Source organism: Falco rusticolus, chromosome 11 (genome assembly GCF_015220075.1).
Source record: "Falco rusticolus isolate bFalRus1 chromosome 11, bFalRus1.pri, whole genome shotgun sequence".
NCBI lineage: Eukaryota > Metazoa > Chordata > Aves > Falconiformes > Falconidae > Falco > Falco rusticolus.
Window position 1 is genome coordinate 6,358,598 of NC_051197.1, and position 21,572 is coordinate 6,380,169.

Below are 21,572 nucleotides of genomic sequence, written 5' to 3' on the forward strand. Positions count from 1 at the left end.
AGCATCATTTAGGTTGGGAAAAGGCTTTTGAGAGCAAGTCCAACTGCAAACCCAGGATTATCTAGTCCATCACTAAACCATGTTGCTAGGTGCTGCCTGGATGCATTTTTTTTTTTTTTTTTTTTTTTACACACCTTCAGGGACACTGACTCCACAGCCTCCCTGGGCAGCCTGTTCCAATGCATTGCTGTACTTTCAGTAAAGAAATATTTGCTAATATCCTGCCTAAACCTCCCCTGGTGTATTTTGAGGCTGTTTCCTCTTGCCCTGTTGCTAGTTATGTGGGGAAAAGAGACCCACCTGCCTACAGCCCTCCTTTCAGGGAGCTGTAGAGAGCGAGGCGGTCTCCCCTGGAGCCTCCTTTTTCTCCAGGCTAAACACCCTGAGTTCCCTCAGCCGCTCCTCATCAGCTTCGTGCTCCAGCCCCTACGCCAGCCTTGTTGCCCTTCCCTGGACATGCTCCAGCCCCTCAACATCCCTCTCGAAGTGAGGGGCCCAACCCTGAACACAGGATTCGAAGCGCAGCCTCACCCGCGGGCCTGCGGCCTGCACCGTTTCGAACACAGGCCAGGCTGCCGCTGGCCGCCTGCCCCCTCATCCACGCCCTGCCCCGCCGAGGGGCCGTGCGGCTTTCCCCGCCGGGCCGCCGCCGCCGCTCAGGGCCCAGGGAGCGGCGCTGTGCCCGGGTGGGGCCGGCCGCGGGACCCACGCGCCTCCCCCAGGCCTGGGCCTGCCGGCCCCGCGCGGGGCACGCCGGGACTTGCAGTCCCCTGGCGCTACCCGGGACGTCACCTCCGCTCAGGGGGCGGGGAACGTAGCTCTTCGCGCCTCCCATTGGCCGCCGGCCGGCCGCCCTCCCGGCGTGCGGCAGAAGTGGCGTGCGGGGGTGGCCGTGGAACGGCGGAGACTTTGAACGGCGGAGCGGGCGGCCGGGCCGCAGCCATGGAGGCGGGGGCGGGCCGGCAGCGAGCGCTGCTCCGCCAGGTGAGTGCGGGGCTTGGGATGTGGGCGGCCCTTGTACCCCGCGGCCCCTCACGCTGTGCTTCCCTCAGGTGCTGGGCTGGAGGGTGGCGGCCGCCGTCGCCTGGTCCGTGCTGCTGCTGCCCGTCTGCACCGCGGCCTTCATCGTCCTCAGTGGCCTGGACCCCTTCCACCCGGTGTGCTGGATCTCCAGTAGGTGCTTTGCCCTCCTGCTGTGGGGCGGGAGCCGCTCGGGGGGAGGGCTGGGGGCTCTCGTAAGGGAGGGGCGTGTGTCTGTGTGTCTGCAGAGCCTAGAGGGCCTGGGCACGGGCCTTCGTCTGCCTTTCGGATCCACTTGTCACCGTAGCAGTGGCTGCTGGAGTGCTTCGTTACTTAAAGTAACTCGGTATTAATATTTTAACCCCGTTTATAAAATAAAATCTGCCATACTGGACAAGTTGCCCTTTGACGCTTTTGTATTTTTACAGTCAAGTGTTTGTGTATGCGGGTTTCCCCTGCCCCCCACCTGTTGCCTCAGATGGTGGGAACTGGCGGTGGCTTTGTGTGACGTGGCTGCTTGGTTTCTGAATGGTCTTTAGGCTCCGAAATGTAAGTTTCGGTGATACTTAACAGCCACAACAGCCATAATCCTCCCTAGATAAAAATAACTGTTGCAAGGTCATGTAAAAAAAAAATTAAGTGAAGTGACTTAATTATCTGTTCTAAGTACTTGGACACACTTCCCCTTTCTGCCCTGTGCAGCTGGTGCTTGCATAAAGAGCTTCAGGTTCCTCTAACTAAAGTGTGTTGAATCACAGGTTGAAATATCCTGAAGTAGTCACTCTGCACGGTGAGAATAACTTTCCCCAGAGTGCACACAGGAAAATGAGAGATGTTTAGATGGAAGCTTGATACCTGTAGTCATTTATCTGCTCCAGGCTGAAAGATTTGATTTCTTTCCCTCTTTGAAAACACAAAAGCCTAAAATAACTAATCAAAAGTAATTAGCTCTGTAAGGAATTTCTTACCTTGTAAGTGTAGCTGTATGGTTGCAGCTTTTATTAAGAGGAGAGAAGCTGTGTTAGTTGACCCATTGTTTAATTAATTTTGAAAGTTTTTGATGGCTTGTTTTTTTTTTTAAACAACATTCTGAGTGCTCACTTAGGAGAAAACCAATTATAAGGGTGTAAAATAATTTCTGTTAAATTTAAATATGCTTTTATGCAGAAATGTACAGCTGGACAGATCACATGTGAGGTTGGAGAGTCCGTTGAACATTATTCCCCTTTATGCGCTTAGTGGATTATTGCCAACTGCTGAAGTGTGTGTCGCTGTTGTGTTACTGCAATCTTCTGAGCAATGATATCTTTTTTTAAATTTTAGATTCTTTCAATGATTTATATACTTCGTATGTCATCTTTTGTATCCTCCTTATGTCTGTGGTGGTACTAGTCATAAGCATCTTCAACGTTGAATTTTATGCAGGTGGGTTATGTAAATTGTTGAACTGTCTGTGATACCTGACTTAGAGTGACCTTTTCAAGAGATATGTATTTAAATTTGATGTACTTAACTTTTGTAGATTCCTTTTAATACAGACAATATGCAAAGCTTTTATTTTAAGTAAATCATCCCAGATTCCTGCTTACCTCATGGCTGAGACACTCTTAGCTGAGCCACTTCATTGATTTCTTTATCATTTAGTGGCCATTTCCAGCTGTGAAAAGTTCTTTGGTGGCAATGGGTTGGTTTTGGGTTTTTTGTGTGTGTGTTTGTTTTTTTAAGGAAGGGTTTTATTAGTAAGAAATGAGAAGTCACATTTGACTTTTATTTACAGTTGTGCCATCAATACCATGCTCTCGATTAGCACTGATAGGAAAAATTATTCACCCTCAGCAAGTTATCCATTCGGTTGTTCATGCCATAATGGGAATGGTGGTTGCTTGGTGTGCTGCAGTTATGACAAAAGGGAAGTTCCAGTTCCTTGCTGTGCCCTGCATGCCTTCAGAAAGGTAATTATTTGTGTGTGTGTGTTAAGTTATGCAAAGAACTTTTATTTTAAAATGTATTTACTGATGTAGTCTTTCAAACAAAACACTAAAATTTTAGTAGTATGAAAAATAAGCAATTATATGTTGATATCCTTTATTAGAGGATAGAAAATACCCTAATTTGCAAATGTTACAATGGACAGAAGAATAATTGGGCCAGAAAATGTGCGTTGCCAGGATTCTTAATGGAAAATTGAATGATGACAAACTGGTTGTTACTTGAACTAATAAGTCTTGGTCTGTTGGTTAATGTGACATACTTCTTAAATACCAGAAGAATCCCTGTGTGTAAACTACAAAAGCAGGTGGTGGCATTCCTGCTTTAGAAAAAACTTAACTGAGATCATCATATGTACAGATCAGGAAAGTAAAATCAAACTTTTCATTTTAACTTGCTAAGGCTAGAATGAGTATTTTTTAATTGAACTGAGAATTAATTCTAGGTTTTCTGTTTTAGCTTAGATGATGCTGTTCCTGAGATGTGCCTAAATGAGTATCACCTTTTTTTTCTACTTTCTGGAGCTTTCATGGGATACAGTTACAGTCTTTTTTATCTTATTAACAATATGAATTATTTGCCATTTCCAATCATACAGGTAAGATGTTTAAACACCTTTACCAAAAGACATGTCTAAGTAAAACAGTGATAAAAAAACTTTGATTGTTTATAGTTTTGAATACGGCAGTAGCAGCTGTCTCTTGGTATGCTTTCACTAATAGGTGAAGTGTATGCTCAATTAGCTTTAAACGCTCGTAGAGTCAATCTTCCTCCTTCCTGCTCAAATCCTTTTGAGTGAACGTAGAAATCTGGGATGCTGTGACTATAAAATTTACACTCCTGTGATGCACATTAAAAGCTGGCTGAGGTGGACCATTGCAGAAAGTGAACTACAGAAAAGAGGTGATACACACAAACTGACTATTAACGCCTGGAACTGACAGCAGGGGTCACCTAAAAGCTGAAAATTTTGCGAGTGAGAAACCCCCCCGTATTATCAGTTGTAACTGGGTACCAGGTCACTTAAAACCTTAATAGCACATTAGATCTTGCTTAAAGCTCAAACGTGCAGAGCGTGTTCGTCTGTGTAGTGCTATGGAAACTGAATCCCATTAATTCCTCTGGAGGGGGCTCTAGCAGTTCTACAGAAATCCGTGCGAGTGTGAGAATCGGCTTGTGAAACAACACCTTATAAAAATATTTCTTCTGTTACTGTAGCCTCATAGCATCCATTAACTTTGCACGATTCCCGGATTTACAAAGTCCAACCAATTTGGTAAAAGGTATCTTTAAAGGAGGTTGGTTGTGTTAGTGGAAAACATTTAAGTCATGACCATTCAGTTTATCGCCAAACCAAGCATTGTTGTGGCAATGCTGTAGTTCAGTATTTCTAAAAATTACATTATTTGAATATTAATTCTGTCTTTTTTAATGCATCTTAGCCAAGTAAAAAATTAAATTACTTGGATTTCATTTGCATATAATGTCAGACGGGTTGCTTTAGTTGTTAAGATAAGACATATCATTTGTATGGAGAAAGGTGTCAGTATTACATTGCTCTCACTGCTTGGAGGATTACTGACTCTCTAACACTTTCTAGTCCGAATTTGCCCTGTATTTGAATGGCACACTTCTAATCTAAATGAAATCTAGTATGTTAAATATGTCTTCTTTGGGTTTTTGTTTATTTTGTGTTGGCGTTTTTCTAGTTTGCTCCCCTGTGTATAGTCAATTTACCCCATCCTCCATTTTCATACTGCTACAGGTAGGAAGAGGGAGGAGAACTAGAGGTGGTTATAAAATGGCAGAAAGACATCAAGAGAGTAAATAGTATGTGTAACACCTGGAATTGTGTTAAACTAATTTTTTTAATTCATCTAGTCTTCAGGTTTTCAACTGCCTTTTTTTTTTAAACAGTTTCATTGATTTGTTCTGAATGCAGAATACTAAACTATTTTTTTGTTTGTTTTTAGCAATACAAGTATTTACGTTTCAGAAGATCTTTGCCTCTCCTTGTTAAACACAGTTGTGTGCAATCGCTATATTTTGTTAGAAACTTCTCTGTCGCATATTACTTTTTTGGTAAGGATTCCTGATATTCTTTCTTTTTTTTTTTTTAATGGTATTTTTAATCAGTCAGGCCTGTTATATTATTTTTCAGCCTTCCCAGGTAACTTGGTGAAGGCACATAGACTTGTTTAAACAAATAAAGAGAATCTAATACCTCATTAAAACAGTAAAAAAAGGCAGAGGGTTTTTACAGCAGTATCTGTATGATAGCAATTCTTACAGTCTCACAGAAGGTTGTTTAGCATAAGAGAAGTGGTTCTTCTCCAAAGAGAGTAATACCTTCCATAAGGTGTTATCAGCAAGACAATAAAAAGAACATGACAGTATTTTAATGAGAAAGGAGTGGAGAACAATAGTTTTCTAACCTGAGGTATGTGTTTGGTCACTATACTAAAACACAGGCTACTGCCTCTGGTGATCTTTTCTGTGCAGGAGATCTTGTTGCAGGCAGCTGTGAAATAACTTGCATGTAAAAGCAACTACCAAACTCTAATTGGCTGGTGGTTCACAAGTGTGTATTTTAAAACCTGATGTATTGGGCCACTGTTTACATACCTGTCCTGATTTGTGGCAAAAAGATTCTAAATCTAAAATCAGTGCGCTTTTAAAAAAAATAATAATTGTTTTAGTCTGTAATTTATATTCCCTTTTTTCTTCAAATATTCCCAATTATTTTTTAACATGGATAAACATCTCCATGCCTTGGACTGCTCCTTCCATTGCCTGGTATTGGAAATGTAGCATCACAGAGCTGAACCTGATATACCAGCAGTGGGCATGACTTGTTGCTATATTGTCACTATTTTTAAAGTAAAAACTAGCACTTTGGCTTTATTTTCAAGTGTACTTTATATTATTTGGGGGAAGCTGGGGAGACAAAGGCAGTATGGCTCCCTCCTATATGAAAATTAAGTTTGGTCTTTAAAACTATGGTAAAAAAAATCTGTGCTGATGAAGGTGGTTGCACTGAACTTTCTAAAACCCAGGATTTTTTTATATTATGGTTGTAATTATCCTCCTAAGTGATGTCAAAATATGCTAGAATTATTTAAACTTTTACATTAGGGGATAAATTAGAGGTATGGTGGTCCTATATCAGTTTCCATTAAGTCTTTAAAAGCACTTTGCTGCTGCCTGTGCTGTAGTGAAAATTAATATTAAATTACTGTTAACCTGCTTTTGTTAGTGAGGAAACACAATTCAATGCTGAGAAGCTAGCAATAAAAGCTAAGGTCTGCATCTCTTAATGTATAGTTGCTGGCCTGAAGCCTTTTCTCTTCTATTTCTTTGCAAAACAAACAAACCCAAACAATCCCCAAACCCCAAAGGCAGACTGTTTCCTGGTGCAGGCATGTTATAGAGACAAGAGACTGGTCTTGTATGTGCGTTCTACTTCTGTCATCTTTTTGGCCCATTGTGTATATGCTTTGCAGTGTCGTATTTGTTTCAGTGTTTCTTTTTGACCCCCTAGGTTACATCCCAAAGATGTGGATAAGTACAACAATGGATCTTCATATAGACAGGTCAGTAGTATGTTGTGCTGAAAACTTGCTGGAGAATATTGCTGACAGCTCCCTTTGCTGAAGAAATCCAGCATAGCAACTGGCTCTGTGTGTAGTCAGACTTGGTTCCTTCCCTTCCCACACAGAATGTGGGGAGCATTGGGTACTTCTGAAATGGATCCAAAAGGAACCAACATCCCCATGTAGGAACCATCTTGTAGATAGTCGTTAAGGAATCTTCTCTATTTCCTTCATCTCTGTAAGTGTTTAAAGTATTAAAAATAATACTCCAAATTGCATATGTGTTTTATCTGCTTTTCTGTCGGGGGTTTTTTTGGGGGTGGTGCATCTTTAAATGGCTGCCATTTGTTTTAAAATAGGGAAGCTGAAGTCTTGATACCTTAATTGACTAAACCAGTAATCATTATTATTTCATATTTCTTTTTCTTAGTTTCATCACAGTTATTGAAAAATTCAGTAACTGGTATCTCAAGCATCTTTAAGAAACCGGGGTTTTTTTGCAAAAAAAAAAAACCAAAAAAACAACTTTATTCTTGCAATTGTTGCTACTGTTAACAGCTTACTGTAGACATCTTCCATAATAAAAATACTTGTATCTTCTTGGTTGTTTTATCTGCAGCAAACTGCATCCTCTTGACACTCTGACTGGCTTATTGGATCTCTCCTTGTTTTACCATGGCTGGCTATGTGGTGTATTTCTTCTGATTACCTGGTACACTGCATGGTTACTCTTCAAAATCTACGCTACAGAGGTTAGTACTTAGTGGTGGTGCTAAAGGTGTAACATTGGTGTTTAACAGATAATGCTTTTCAAAAGCAGCTTCACTAGGAAGTAACTTGTTTTGAATTCTTGCATTTTCAAGGCAGCACTACAGGTAGTATCTGATAACTGAGCAGTTGAGAGAGGCCCGGGCATTAACTGACTTTCCCTTTCTCTCTTTATAGCAAGAGAAGTCTGCGCTGTTTACAAAATTAATGCATTGTTATTGCTGCCACATCTTCTTGCTCATCTACTTCTGTTTCCATGTCCCCCTTCTCCTGTTCGGAACTGATGTTAAATCTGTGCAGATGCTATTGGGGCCACCCTAACAAAGAACCACTTTGTGCTTCGTAGAGTCTGCACCGCGCTTTTTAGGTGTGAAGGCAGATGAGCCAGTGCATGGCCGATAGGTGTCTGGCAGAGTGTACTTCACTAGCTTGATCTCTGCATGTGTTTCCATGCAATGATTTTGTATTTGAGTATGAGACTAGCTGAAGACTTGCGACAAACAGCTACAGGTTACAAGGGAGGATAATAGCCAGAAACTATAGGTCTCAAATTTTACAACAGAAGAGAGAACAAAATGCTGCCAAATTTCTGTGAGCTAGGCTCTAGAAATCTCAAATTCAGGCAAACCATCAAAGTATACTGTTCTCCAGAGCAGAGACATGTTAATCTAATTCAGGCTGCAGTATTAAAGTAGAGTTCAAGCAGTCTTGGGAATTAAGACACTTGTGCTTTTTCATTCAATCATAAAGTTACAAATTAATGTGGCTAAAAAAAGATCGTTTAAATATGTAATGAATCGTATTAGAATAAATGTGAGACTATGATTGAAGAGAGGAAAAAAAGTCATGCCAACAAAGAATTGGAGAAGGCTTGATCTTTGTTGACAAATCCAGATATTTCTTTGTAAGAATAGAGGAAAAAAATTATTCATCTGACTTAATTTTTTTTAAAAAAACATTACTAGTCTGCAGATCTTTAGGAGGAAAAAACCGCAAGGTTTAAACCCTGGATCAATGACTTGGTGCAAAGCACTCCTATGGAATGAAATGGCATACAGTGCTTGTTGGAGTGTTAACATGGATTTAAAAAGATCTAGTTGTTGTGACTGCATGGAAAAAAGATTAACAATGAGTTAATCTGAACTGATGTAATGATGTGCCAGAATCGGCTCCAACAGCTCTGAGGTGTAAACAACCTATTCCAAAGGATAATAGTTGAAGTGCCAGTGGATGCTGTGGTGTCTGTAATTATTGTATTGCTTAAAACTATGGAAGACAAAAGAAACGTCCAGCTGTGAAGGTATAAAATGGACCTTGCCCTTTTGACTGTTGAACAAAAGATCTGTTTTTCCACATTGTTTATTTTTTTTAATGAGCTAAAAAACTTCCAAAACGGTTAGTAAATATTTGCAGTGTTAACTGAAAAGTCAGGAAAGAAATTGTAAATGTAGTCCACGTGAAGTCACTTTATTAATGTTTTGAAAGTAGTTGCTACCTCAGATCTCAGTTTTGCAGTTGGAAACAGAGGAGGCTAAAACTATGATGTGTAAAATGAGTACAGTAACACAATTATGTCAGCTTTGTGCCCAAAGTCATCCACGTTAGAGTTAAAAAGATGCAATGTTTGATATGATTTAAGCACTGCTGTTTAAATCTTAAATGTTGTAGCCGCAAGAACAGAAATTCTATCAAAACACAAAGGTGAATATCATGATGATAAAAAAAGCAATTTGTTAGTTCATCAGTGAAATAGTGCAAAAGAAGAATAAAACCATCTTTTACTATTTGGTAGAAGAACTCTTGGTTCTTAACCAGAGTGGTTACACTGTTAAAGATGGACATTACAGTGAAGATTTCAGTCTTGTTTCTGAATATGGTGTCACTAGTTTCTTCCCAGGTATATGGTTAGAGGCATTTATTTTCGGAATGGTATAATGCCCCAGCTATGAATTATATGGGTACATGGAAGGCATTTGAAGATAAAGATATCTGGATTTTCTAAGACTTCTCTATTTTAAGCATAAGGAGTAAAGTAGTCTTGTTTGTCTTGGGCATTTCAGGCTAGTTTACAGTAAGTTGAAGCAATGGGGTGTGTGCTTTTGTAGTTCGTCGTTCATCTGACAAGTAACAACTCAGCTGTGGTCTTTCACAAGGTTTTCTTGTGTCTTGCTCTGTATAACACAACCTCTGATGTTTTTATTTAGACGCATCATTTTCCTGTCCAGCCAACTTTTGCTGAGGAGACAGACCAGTGCCTGCCTAAAATCTTAAATAGCAATCCTCCCCTCATTATAAAGGTAACTGAATTCCCACCATGTTCCCAGCTAGACGGGTGCTGAGAAGGTGTTTCTCAAAGCATGCAATTGGACCTTCTAGGTACCAGGTGTTTGAATTGAGGTGCTAGTTCTTTAGAAGGCTGCCTCAGAATGCTCAAGGAGGCAGTTACACCTAAAGGTGAAAATTAGTTTAGTAGTGACATCTGCTGGTGCTCACAACAGTGTTACTTTAAGCTGAAGACAGACTCATTTATTTAGAACTAAGGTCTGTTTGTCTGCAGCATAAGTATATTAGTGTGTACTTATGCAAAAAGAACAGTTTTCTTTAACTCTTTCAACTTTGAGTCTTGTCAGATGAACAGGGGTTTTGTCAAACCGTTGTACCCTCTTACCACTTTACCTCTGCTACTTATATTTGAGGTCTTACGTGTGGGTCCTCCTTTAAATTAAAAAATTATGTCCGTATTTATGTTGTGTTTTTTTTTTTTAAAAAAAAAAAAGACAAGACTGATAAGCTACCTCAAATCTGTAAGTGAAGGAGAGTAATTTTGGTCTGGCTATGGTAATCGTTAATGGGATTTACTGATTATAATACTGAGAATTTTGAGACATTCTATAAGAAGTATTATCTAAATAAAGGTAATGCTATTCTCCTGCACTTGCAAAATCCACATTTACTGATTTTACAGATATCTCATAAAACTGGCGATATTATAGACTGCAATCCATTTAAATCCTTTTTTAAGCTTTGCTGCATTATTGAAGGATGAATGGGGAAGGATCGAGCATAGCACAGTTAAAGGGAGAGGAAGTCTAATTTATAATCTCAGCTGTTACTAGAGTGTCTAATTTATAATTGGGTCTTGCATAGTGTGAGAAATCTGGTTATTTTTGGTTTGCTACTTTAATTACTTAATCACATGAAAAAGCAGAATTAGGTCCTTTATGGTATGGCACACCGTAGTCGAGCTCTGGCTTGCAAAAACAGTTCTTGCCTTAAACTTTTTTGCCTCTTAGGCTCTTTCAGTCTGAGCTGTTAGCTGTTAAAGAAGATGTAATTTTTTATCTTAACACTATCAGTGAAGTCCTCTGAAGCTCTTACTAAGAGCTTACTTTGGCAGCCCCATCCAGAGTGGTTCTAGGGATGTGTGCAGTCATTTGCCTCTTTTCTTTTTCTGTTACATGGCTGGGTTTAGTCTGCATGAACTCATTCTGTTAGGGATTGCTTTTGTATGATTAACTACATTTTTGAAGGAAGTACATTGGATTTTGCGTGCTCTAAAACATTTTCCTTTCTTTGTAGTTTTTAGCCTTACAAGACTTGACGTTACTTTCCCAGTATTCTCCTGTTCGACGACAGGAAGTCTTTAGCCTTAGTCAGCCAGGTAATTATAAAAATTAAAAAATTATTTCATGTTAATTCTTTCTTTTTTTTTTTAAGTGTTAGTCAAATGCTTTTAGAAGTGATTTATTGCTGTGAGTCATGCTACATAAGCCAGGAGGCCTCATCCCTATGGTGCCTTTTCCAAAAGGATGCTTAGTTATCTATATTCATACAGTTTCATCTACTAAACTAAAAAAAAATTCTGGTGCCTGTTTGATTTAAATGACAGCCGTGAGGAAACACGGGTCTTAGGACATTGAAAGCAGGGTCCTTTTGACACCACCAGTCAAACAGTCCAAACTGAATAATCTAAGAGATGCGTATGAAAACCTACGGTTGAGGTGTGAGTGAGGTGAAATCAAGCACAAAGGAGAGCTAGAGCTGTGAAAGCAAACAATGGCTATAATTTCAGTTAGTACGCAGGACTCTTGCTATATACAAAGATATGGCAGAGAAGGTCAAGTAAAACTGCTTAGAAGCCTTCAGGAACTTTTTGTTACACCTTATCAGGAATTCTAGTGTTTGTACTACTTCAAAACTGTTTACCGTCACCATTGGTATTTGTTCATTTTCATTGTTTAGTGATTTCAGATCTGATGGGCCGAACTGCTTGTTTCCTGCTTGCTTAGCAGGTTTCACCCAAGTCTTTTTAGAGTTATGCATTGACAGAAGGGCAGAATCTGTCCATGTTTTTATCTTCTTTTCAGTACAAATAAACTGTCGCAGTGAAAATACGCTGTCGTGTTAGAAATGGAGTGGAAGTATAACTTTGAAGCTTATGCTGAGAGCATAATATGGGCACTGTCAAAATAGACAGAAGGGTGAGAATCTGGGTTAAACACACCTACTGCACTTTCTTTTTGTGTGCGTGCTGCTAGGTGGACACCCGCACAACTGGACAGCAATATCAAGGGAGTGTTTGAGTCTTCTGAGTGATCTGACCCAGAGGCTGATCACACAGCAGGAAGCTGCAGCAGCAAATGGGAGAGCAAAGCAGCCAGCAGGAGAGATGAAAGTATCTCCACAGACTCCAGGTATGTGAGGAAACGCTCGTAATAGCTTGTAAAGCATGAAAGTACCAGTAGATTACATAGGTACGTTAGTCTCAAGTTGTATGGGGAAAATGAGTCACAGGAGTTTCTGTAAATAAATCCAAACTAAAATAGTCTCCCTCCCAATTTCATTTTGGGTATTCTTGTTGAAGTAATCCCAAAATAACTAGAAAACTTGGAAAGATCATGTTTGCTCAGTTTGTTTACTTTGCATGATGTTATGTTCAATACAGTATTTTTTCCACACTTGTATGAATAAAGAAAGTCTACTAGTAAACGGTTCAACTTAGTAGAGGGAGAACTTAAGTCTTGCCAAGAGATGCTTTGTAATTTGCATAGCTGCTCTTATGATTAGTTTAAGGTGGTAGAATTATTTTTTGTTTTGTTGTTGTGGGGACTTTGAATATGTTTGTGTGATTCACTAATACCACTGTAGTAGAATAAGAAAAGCCAGTCTTGACTCCTGAGCTGTGTGCAGCCTGCAAGCATTTCTGGTGTTTTACATGCCAGACTTAGGCATCATTCCTGGCAGCAGAGTTGTGTTAGCGCAAGGGGTGCCAGGGAATTGAATCCCTTGGCAGTCAGTGCCTAGGATACCAGTGTCCTGGGAACAGCGGGGAACTGTATGTCAGAGTTTAATTTCTTCTGGTGCTGCTTTTCATTGGATTTTGGGACTGACATGTCTTTTCTTGCATGCCAAGCAGAATCAGAAAAAATTGCCATTCTTCTTTACGTAGCCTTTTTTCTGGTACTTAAGCCTACAAGCACACTTTATGCAGATATATACCAGGGCATAGTAATGATGGCTAGTAAAAGGAAAAAAATAAATAGATCCACAAGACTCTTTCTCATTACTCCATACTCGACGTGTACTTTTTGCAGAACTGCAGTGGAAACAGTGTCCTTTAATAAAAGCTTTGACAATACAGAAGTTGTTGAAATAGCAGTCGAATAACAAACCCATCTTGTATTTTGTAAGCACCAGCCTGCTTCTCTTCATGCAGTGTATTCTTTGTCGTTAGGAGCTGTTGGTACAGAAGACATGTCTTTCCAGTCAGAGAGGTCTAATATTGTGCCCAGACCCTCCATGTCTTCGCTGGCTAAATCGTCCCTAATGCCTTTAAAGACATCACCTGGGTCTAATGTTGGCTCGCCTTTCAGCTCACCTGCTTTAAATTGCAAGACAGGAATTCTGGATGTAAACTCCCCTTGGCACGGATCAGTTCAAAGTCCTAATGTTATGAGAAGGGGACCAAAGCTGTGGACATCAGTTTCAGGTAGAGATTTTTCCACAGCACTGTTTTTAACCTGTCGATAGAGATCTGTACCTTAAGGATTAAAGTGACAGCCAACTGCTTTTTCTGAAGATACTGTATTTCTCTTGTAGATCTGCAGATGAACGGCTCCCACCAAGAATCCTTCCCAGTGCTCTCTGCTGCAAGAGTTGGCAGTGAGGCAGTACAGCCAAGATTTATTTACACATGGCTTCAGAACAAGCAAGAACAGGTAGAGTAGAAGTTGCAGTACCAATAGGTTACAGCCAGTGCAGCTTAGGTGTTCTCCCTTCTGCAATAACTTTCCAATTTTTTGAATGAATACTTCCCTCTCCAGTTAGCTTACGTAGTAAAAATCCTTCCCCCCACCCCCAATCCCTTTATACTGTGAGAAAATGACAGAGTTGACGAGGGCCAACTGTGCATAACTTAGATAAACACAAATGATATTTGTAATCCGTTGTTTCTTTTCAGATAAAAACCTTCTTGTCAAAACGAGTGCTGATAATGTATTTCTTCAGCAAGGTAATCATCTTATGTTTTGTGACTGAGTGGCATGGACTAGAAATGTGTGCACATATGGGTTCTGCTGTGGCACTATGTACCTTTTCAATGTAGTAACGCTTCTAAAACCTTTTAACCTAAGGTTTTCCATTGAGTACAACTTTCCACTTACTGTGAGTTTCATAGCAGCATTATCTCATACCTGCATAAAAAAGAATAATAACACTTGTTTAAACTCATATGATTATAAACTGCATTTTGCTTAAAGCATCATGTTCCAGTAAAACACAACTGAGAACTTAAATGCAATTGTCTCTGTATACTAATTGTTAAGATGACACAGCTTCTAGTTAATTTAAAAAATCAGTTAACTGCTTTTTGTTAGGTCAACATACCAAATGAATTCTTGATAGTGTTCCTTTGTGGAAGAAGTATCTAGATTGTTGGGAGTTTCTGCTTATGAAATACTGGTACTAATATTACTACTACTTTTCAGGTGAATTTGAACATTTAAACTAAACTTGCATAGTGTTTACACAGCAAAACAATTGGGTATTTCTCTTAGCCTAATTGAACAATAAGTCAGCATCCTCCTCTAATTTAGATCTTTGTTTTATAAGGATTTAAATGTTTCCTGCAAGTAGAGATAATATTTTTATATGCAGATTTTTTTCTGCGTATGTGATAATGGCATGTGCTTACATGCACAGTGTTTTCTGGTCAGTTATAGGCTGGAGTGGAGATGGAGGGAAGCAAGATCATGAAAATAGGCATGGGGGAATTTTATTGCCCATTTAGCCCTTGAAAACTAGCTAGCTAATATTCTTTTAACTGCCAATTATAGTTTTGTGGGCAGTTCCTGTCCAAAAAGAGTTTTAGTTTCTTAAAAGATCAGATTTTTCTGGGTATTCCCTGAGATCTGTCAGCCTTGCAGGCTGAGGGGAGGGACCTGACCTTATCAAATGTATAATGCCTTAATTGAAACCTGCACTGTTGGGTGATATTATTTATAAAATGCACTCAGAATGCTTTGATTTCTTCTCAGCACCCAGAAACCTCCATCCAAGCTGTCTTCTCTGATGCCCAAATGCACATCTGGGCTTTGGAAGGTAAGTGGTTTCTGTTCCCAGGTGATCCGCTCTGTTGGCTCATGAACTACAACAACTGAAAGGATCTGGTTCCAGGTTTCTGGGGCTTGTGCCTTATAAAAGTAATAGAAGAAAAATCTTTGAATTTTTGACAAAAACCTGACTGCACTTCAGATACCAACATGAATAAAGGTCTAATTCACTTGTTAGTTTTGAGATCCCATGTGAGATCTCTTAGTTTATGCTCTGGAGAGATTTGGTAGAGATTCTGTAGAGGTTTGTTAAGACATTCCTAAACTTGATGTCTGTTGCTTGTCTCCCATGTGAACCCATGTATCCCTTCTATGTTCTTTCCTGTAACAGATCTATGATGTCTTTTTACAACAGCTTTTCTGACCAAAGGCTCTTGTTAGTTGTGGAGAGTTGAGGGAAGGAGGCACTTGGGTAGTAAAATAGAAAAAGATGATCTGCAGAGAATTGAAAGAACAAAGGCAGTATGTGGTTGCACTATGGGATTTTGTTTGCAAATACCAGTATTGATAGAATCTTTTATTAGATTCGACTGCAAAAGTTGATCTTTTTCCTAGGTTGTATGTTTTATGGGCAAGTACACCATGCTGTGTTAGAGAGGGTGATAAGTTGAGATGTATAGAGTCAGGAGACAGGAATCACAGCAGTTTGCAGAAAAGCAGGAGACACCATTTGTGTTTTAACTAAGGGCAGAGGGCTAGGCTGAAACTGAGAAGGGATTTAAAGCTAAATCAAAGTTTCCCTCAGAGTAGTAGAGAGTTCTCATACAAGCTGAACAAAGAAAGTTAAGTCATCTGGAAATGTTTGTTTATGGCTAGAATTGTGAAATAGGTCCTGACTCTTGGTTGATGTCAGGTGCAGCTCTGGTCAGAGCAGTGAAAGGAGGACCAATGCTTTTTTAAAATTTTTGTGTATAATCTCTCTTGCTTATCAACCACAAACTATTGTATACCCACCAAATCAGTGACCAGTTCTGAAGCAAGCCAAAGCTGCTTCAGAGTCATCCGGCTGCTGTAAGTTGTAAAGGATTCCTCCACGCTAGTAGAATCTTCAGACAAACCCATGATCTTTGTTAATGCAGAGAATTTTTTTTAAATTTTTGTTAATGTTGAGAATTCAGTAATTTATAGCAAACTTTTTTTTTGAAAAGGTTTGTCTCATTTGGTAGCAGCCTCTTTTACTGAAGACCAATTTGGAGTTGTCCAAACTACACTGCCAGCTATTCTGAATACTTTACTGACTCTTCAGGAGGTAAAAAATGTTAATTTTTTCTTACTCAGTTTGTTCTGCAGAAGAGAAGTAGTTTTGCTAATTTTATATTTTGACCTTGCTGACCATTCATAACATTCAGGTTGTTACCATTGCAACAGCTCTTCTGCAGTTAATCTAAACAAAACAGCTAGTTGCCACTGTGTGCATTATGAAACAGCTGAATAAAAACCTGTTCAGTTTTTAAAATGTAGAAGTAGAAAGCATCTGTTTAATGGAACGTTTAATTAAAAAAAGGTACTGTGTGCTTAGTTAAAGACCTTATTTCAGGGATGCAACAGTTATTATATTTTATGCATAGTTAGGACTTAAATCTTTATTTGGCTGTACACAATTCCTCATGGAATGTGGAGCACTTTGAGACACTGCAAATCACAGGAGATAAGATCTGTGTGACATATCTCTACTAATACTAACACATTACTCTCAAATTACTGATGTTTGTGTAATGTGTATTTTTAAAAAAATCAAGATTTGTTTCCAAGGCTATGTGTGTCCTATTGACACAATAATTTTACACTGCCTTGATGGAGATTCTTGAAAAGAATTTAGAGTTAAAGTTTTTCTGTGCAAGTAATTTATCCAAGAACAGGCAGGGCGGGGTGTGGGGGGTGTGAAGCCAGTACTCTTGTTTCTCAAAGAAAGAAGTCACAATACAGCGGACAGAATTGTCTTTCTACTCCATCGTGCTGTGCTTAGCATTTAAGACTCATTAACAGAGAATCTTACTTGACAGAACTTGGTTCTTTGTTCACATTGATAAGTGAGGAAATGCAAGGTCAAGTTCATTCTCCACTACATTTGTGTGTCTTAGTGGAGTTTCTGAACTTTCACTTTTTTTTGGTGTTATTTGACATAAAGATGTTGTTAATTACACTATGAACTAATTAAAAGATGAAAAAAGTTGACTTACATTTTTCTCCATCAGGTTGTAGACAGACATTTCAAACTGCCTCATGTTTCTAGCAAGCCCCCCAGGATTTCAGGAAGTCTGGTAGACACATCCTACAAAACACTACGATTTGCACTTAGGGCATCTCTGAAAACGGCACTATACCGGATAACTGCTGTCTTTGGAGAACACTTAAAGTAAGAACTTTTTCATGCTTGCTTGCTAAACTTAGTTTTAATCAATACTATTGTAGGACCTATGAAAAGGGAAGTTTGGGCGAAAATCCCTTCAGGCTGTTATTGTAACATGTATTTTAGTATTTTTTGATTTGTGGAACCTTAAAAAATTCTTGTGTAGATATATGGTCCGCCTTGGAAACTTACTATTCATAGATTTCTGGGCAATTTTTCTTGGTGACTTTTCATGAACTCTTTAGGAGCAGTCCATGAATACCACTTGTTTAGTGAATCTTAGCTGTTGGAAAAAAAAGTAAATTGACTAGAGACAATTTGTCTGTCCTGTGGGGAGACAATCCTGAGAATCCTATGAAGAGTCCAAATATTCAAATTCCCTTGCTTCTTGATTGTCTGATGGCTCTTTCTCAGCTACTGTCACAGCAGGCAGACTTCCATACTTGGCCACTGAATATGTGGGGCTGAAACTTCCTGCGGTATCTGCTCATCTCTCCCTGTGGGGATGAAATGTCACTTAGTTTAGAAGTGCTCGATATATAGGAGAGATCATTTTAAGAGATTCTTTCTTACCTAAATCATTCTTGCAAGTTAAACAGTTGTTTGTATGTGTTTTGATGGTAAGGAAATAGGCTCAGTTTCATGGGACAAGTACCTTTTAGTAGTGGAAGCTGTTGAGTTTAAGAATGGACAGTTTTAAGGGTTAATATACGTTTTTGTCTTGGAACATAGAAAACCCAGCTGTATGAAAACCCTAAAATTTAGCTTCAGGGTAATTGTTGATTTCAGTGTATACTTAATTTTGGCATGAGGCTTTATTTTGTGGTATATTACATTTCATGTAAAAATCTTATGTTCTGCATTTGTTTTTAGTGCAGTGCAAGTGTCTACAGAACATAAGAAAAGACTTCAGCAATTCTTGGAATACAAAGAATAAGATTTTGATGCAACTACTTTTTTTTCTCCCAGCACTTGGTAAGAAGAAGGTGGGACTAATGAGCCTTTTTGTCTTGTTTTTTTGGAAAAGCATATGGAAGTACAAGTTACAGAACAAAACTCTTATAACTGTAGAAGAGCTCTTTCAGGTTTGAATCATCTTTTGTATAATAAAACTTTTTTCAAAAATTCATCTTGCCTTCTTTTAATATCACTTACAAATGAGAAAGTGTCAGTTCTTATTTTACGTAAGACTCTGACATTTGAGATTGTCAGAGTTACTTTGCCATTCGGATCCTTCACTGCTTTTCACATATTCTTTCCCTACCCCTTTCTGTTAAAGGGCTGTGAGGAGAGATTTACATAGATACTTAGTGTGCCTAAGTGTTTCATAAATTTAGTTGATAACACTTTTAGTGCAGATGAAGTGTGTACTTTAAGAGTAAGAAACAGATGTGCCCAGGAATAAAACATGCTACTTTTCTTGTAAGGTGGAAGTACTCCTTCAGAGTCGAATGGGTGTGCAGAAAGACATTGTTAAGACACAAATACTGCTTGAAAAGCTAGCAGCTTGGATTTTATCTTTAAGGTGACCTAGGGAACTAAGTTCTAATCTGTGCTGAAACATATAGGAAACATTACTGCATTTAGTAAAACTCCCAAGTAATGACGTTAATTAAAAGTTTAGGTCGACAGTTTTCTGTTGAGGGGGATAGGAAGGATATTTGCAGCATATTTAAAATAATATACATTATTTGTAGCTTCTGGTGAAAAATGACACTTTTTAAAGCATTTTTTTTTAAAGCTCTTTATCTGGAAGTAAACCTGTCTAAATTGTTTGAAAATTAACTACTCTGTTTTTAAACTGACTCCAGTTATTGTGGTATCTACACTAGAAAACATGTATTGGAGTATGAAGAGCTTAGATGTAGCTGCAGTATGTTACTGTAATATCCTTGAAAGAACAGTATGCTAAGTAGTCTTGCAAATTAATTTACTGTGATAAGGGGAAAGAAAATTGGGATAATTTTCTTTCCATTCTCTTCAGTGTTGTTAGTCCTATGGTTTTGGGTTGTTTTTGATAGAGTACCTAAGATCTGAAGATGACCAGCGTGCCAGTTATGTTGGTGTGATGAAATGATCAGCTGACAGTGAGTGGTTGTATAGTAATAATTCTCTAGGGGGCCTGTGAGGTTTGGGTAAAAGAGAAAACCCCAAATCTACAGAGGCCTGTATCTTGCTTTCCTCAGTACCAGAGCCACGTAATTTTCTTGTAATGCAGACACTGCATGTGTTAGATTTTATAGTGAAAATTTGAACTATATTGTTCCTTTTGCATTGAGATGGCTCACAGCAAACAGTGTAAGGTGATGGACAGCCTTTCATTCTGTTTAAAGGTTAAGCACAAAGACTTTTAAAGCTTCCCCAGGCTTAACTTCTACCACAGGTTTGACTATTATGTCAGTCTCTTGCTTGCCTGCCTTATTAAATAATTTAATTTGCTGATTTTCTGGTGTTGCAATATCCACCTGGAGTTAAAATGGTGCTTTAGCTAATACCTCAGGTGTAACTGTTGACCCAAGTAATTCAGCCAAAAGTTTCCAATAAATTTTTCATGCATTTAAACAGGTGCAGTTATTTTTTTTTATTGCTCTGGTATTTTCTGCAACACTGCCACAACTATAAGCTGTAAGTTGTAATTAACAGTGTTATGGCTGTCAGCAGCAGGCTTAAAATGTAGACTTCTTTTTGATGCCTAAGTGCTTGAGGTCTGTCCTCCTTGTGTTGCAGTAGAGATTTGCACATGACATCTGCTAATGTGTGTGTGATTCATGGCATTCTCTGTGCATGACAGAAGAGCTTTCAAAGCTGATTGCTTTGTGGTTTCTTTAAAAGCTCCAATTCTTAAAGAGCTGTAAACTTTAAGCATTTACTTAAAAGTGCATCTTTAAGTGTGTCTTGTGCTGGTGAATATAAGTTTACAAGAATATGAAGCGTATGTTGGGTGCCCTCTGAAGATGTGGTAACTCGGTGCACAACTCAAACAGGGATACCATCTTATTCTAGTTTTGGCTTTGGGAATAATTATATTCCTCTGGCAAACTGCTGGTGTTTCAAGTCCTCTTATGTACTTCTGTCTTAACATAAAAATAATCAGTCTGTGAAGCTTCAGTGAGGTATGGGAAGAGTCAAGTTCATTTCTGCATTCTGGGCGAGGGAAAAAATAAAGCCTTTTTACAGTTGGTTTTTATGTAACTGCAGTTAAATTTGAGCCCTCAAGCCTGATTAATATTTCTTATCTGTTTAATCATCTCAAAGCTGAGCTGCATCTTCTTGCTGGATTGCCTATCACATGTACAAGTGAAGCTGACAGTGTGCTGGTAACCTTGTGAACTACCTGCCTCTCCCAACAGGTCAGCTGTAGTCAAGACTTATCTGAAATGATTTCCACTGCAGCTGCAGAAGGGTGTGCAGTTGATGGTTCAGGTCTGTTTTCCTGTTGCAATGGAGTAATGAAATAGAAGCTTTAACTCTTAAATATGTAAATACAGAAAAAATACCCTGTCCTGCTTAATACTGAGATGTAACTTTTAAAATTTGGGCTGTGCGTGGACAAATGCAGTGGCCCCGGTCCTTGGAATTACTGCACACTGCTGTACCCGAGGGAGCTGGGCAGGAGCACTTTGCCACTTTGGAGAATTGTCTTGATGCCAAATACAGCTCAGGGCTTGAATACACCCTTGAAATGAAGTGGTTTCGATTCTGTTGCTGCTTACTTTGAACAGAGGCTGTATTGTGTGTATTGCACTTGGTGTCTTCGGGCCTCCAGCAGCCATCTTCCCACCTACTGAGATACACGTACGGCTCTGAGGACAAGGCACGCACCCCTGCAGATGCATCCAGCTGCAACTATGGAAGTATCAATCTCTTGCTGATGAATTTGCTGGTACCTGTTCGGTCACAGGCAAGTTGTGTAATCAGTGGGCTATGGGCTCACCAGACCTCCCCCCCCAGCTGCTGGAACTGGCTGTGTGTGAGACCTGATGCTCTGCCCGGGGGCGGGGGTGGGGGGTTGGGTATATGTGAGTCCATGTGAGGTGGCCCTAGGAGCACCCTTGGCTTCGGAGGCTCTTCTTGCTATGCGCATTCCCCAGGGGATAAGTGGTGGCAGCTTGCAGTGCTTGCATGTTCAGGCAAGCATTTCATAGCTGCAGGGCTTGGCACGCTGATGGCAGCCTTGCTCCTACCACTCCCAACACCACCTTTCTACAAAGATGCAATAAAAAGGTGAAGGTCTGGGTGGAA

General features: G+C 39.4%; 1 protein-coding gene across 1 annotated transcript; it reads left to right on the forward strand.

Moving 5' to 3' along the window:
- Nucleotides 1–441: 441 nt before the first annotated feature.
- On the forward strand, nucleotides 442–18,459 carry NDC1 (NDC1 transmembrane nucleoporin). The gene is made up of 18 exons (XM_037404515.1): nucleotides 442–984; nucleotides 1,053–1,173; nucleotides 2,344–2,445; nucleotides 2,798–2,972; nucleotides 3,469–3,607; nucleotides 4,983–5,091; nucleotides 6,551–6,602; nucleotides 7,222–7,354; nucleotides 9,575–9,667; nucleotides 10,950–11,031; nucleotides 11,909–12,064; nucleotides 13,105–13,359; nucleotides 13,470–13,588; nucleotides 13,831–13,881; nucleotides 14,906–14,969; nucleotides 16,129–16,229; nucleotides 17,176–17,336; nucleotides 18,204–18,459. The coding sequence occupies exons 1-18, from the start codon at nucleotides 457–459 to the stop codon at nucleotides 18,265–18,267; spliced, it is 2,505 nt and encodes an 834-aa protein (XP_037260412.1). The 5' UTR covers nucleotides 442–456; the 3' UTR covers nucleotides 18,268–18,459.
- Nucleotides 18,460–21,572: the final 3,113 nt, after the last annotated feature.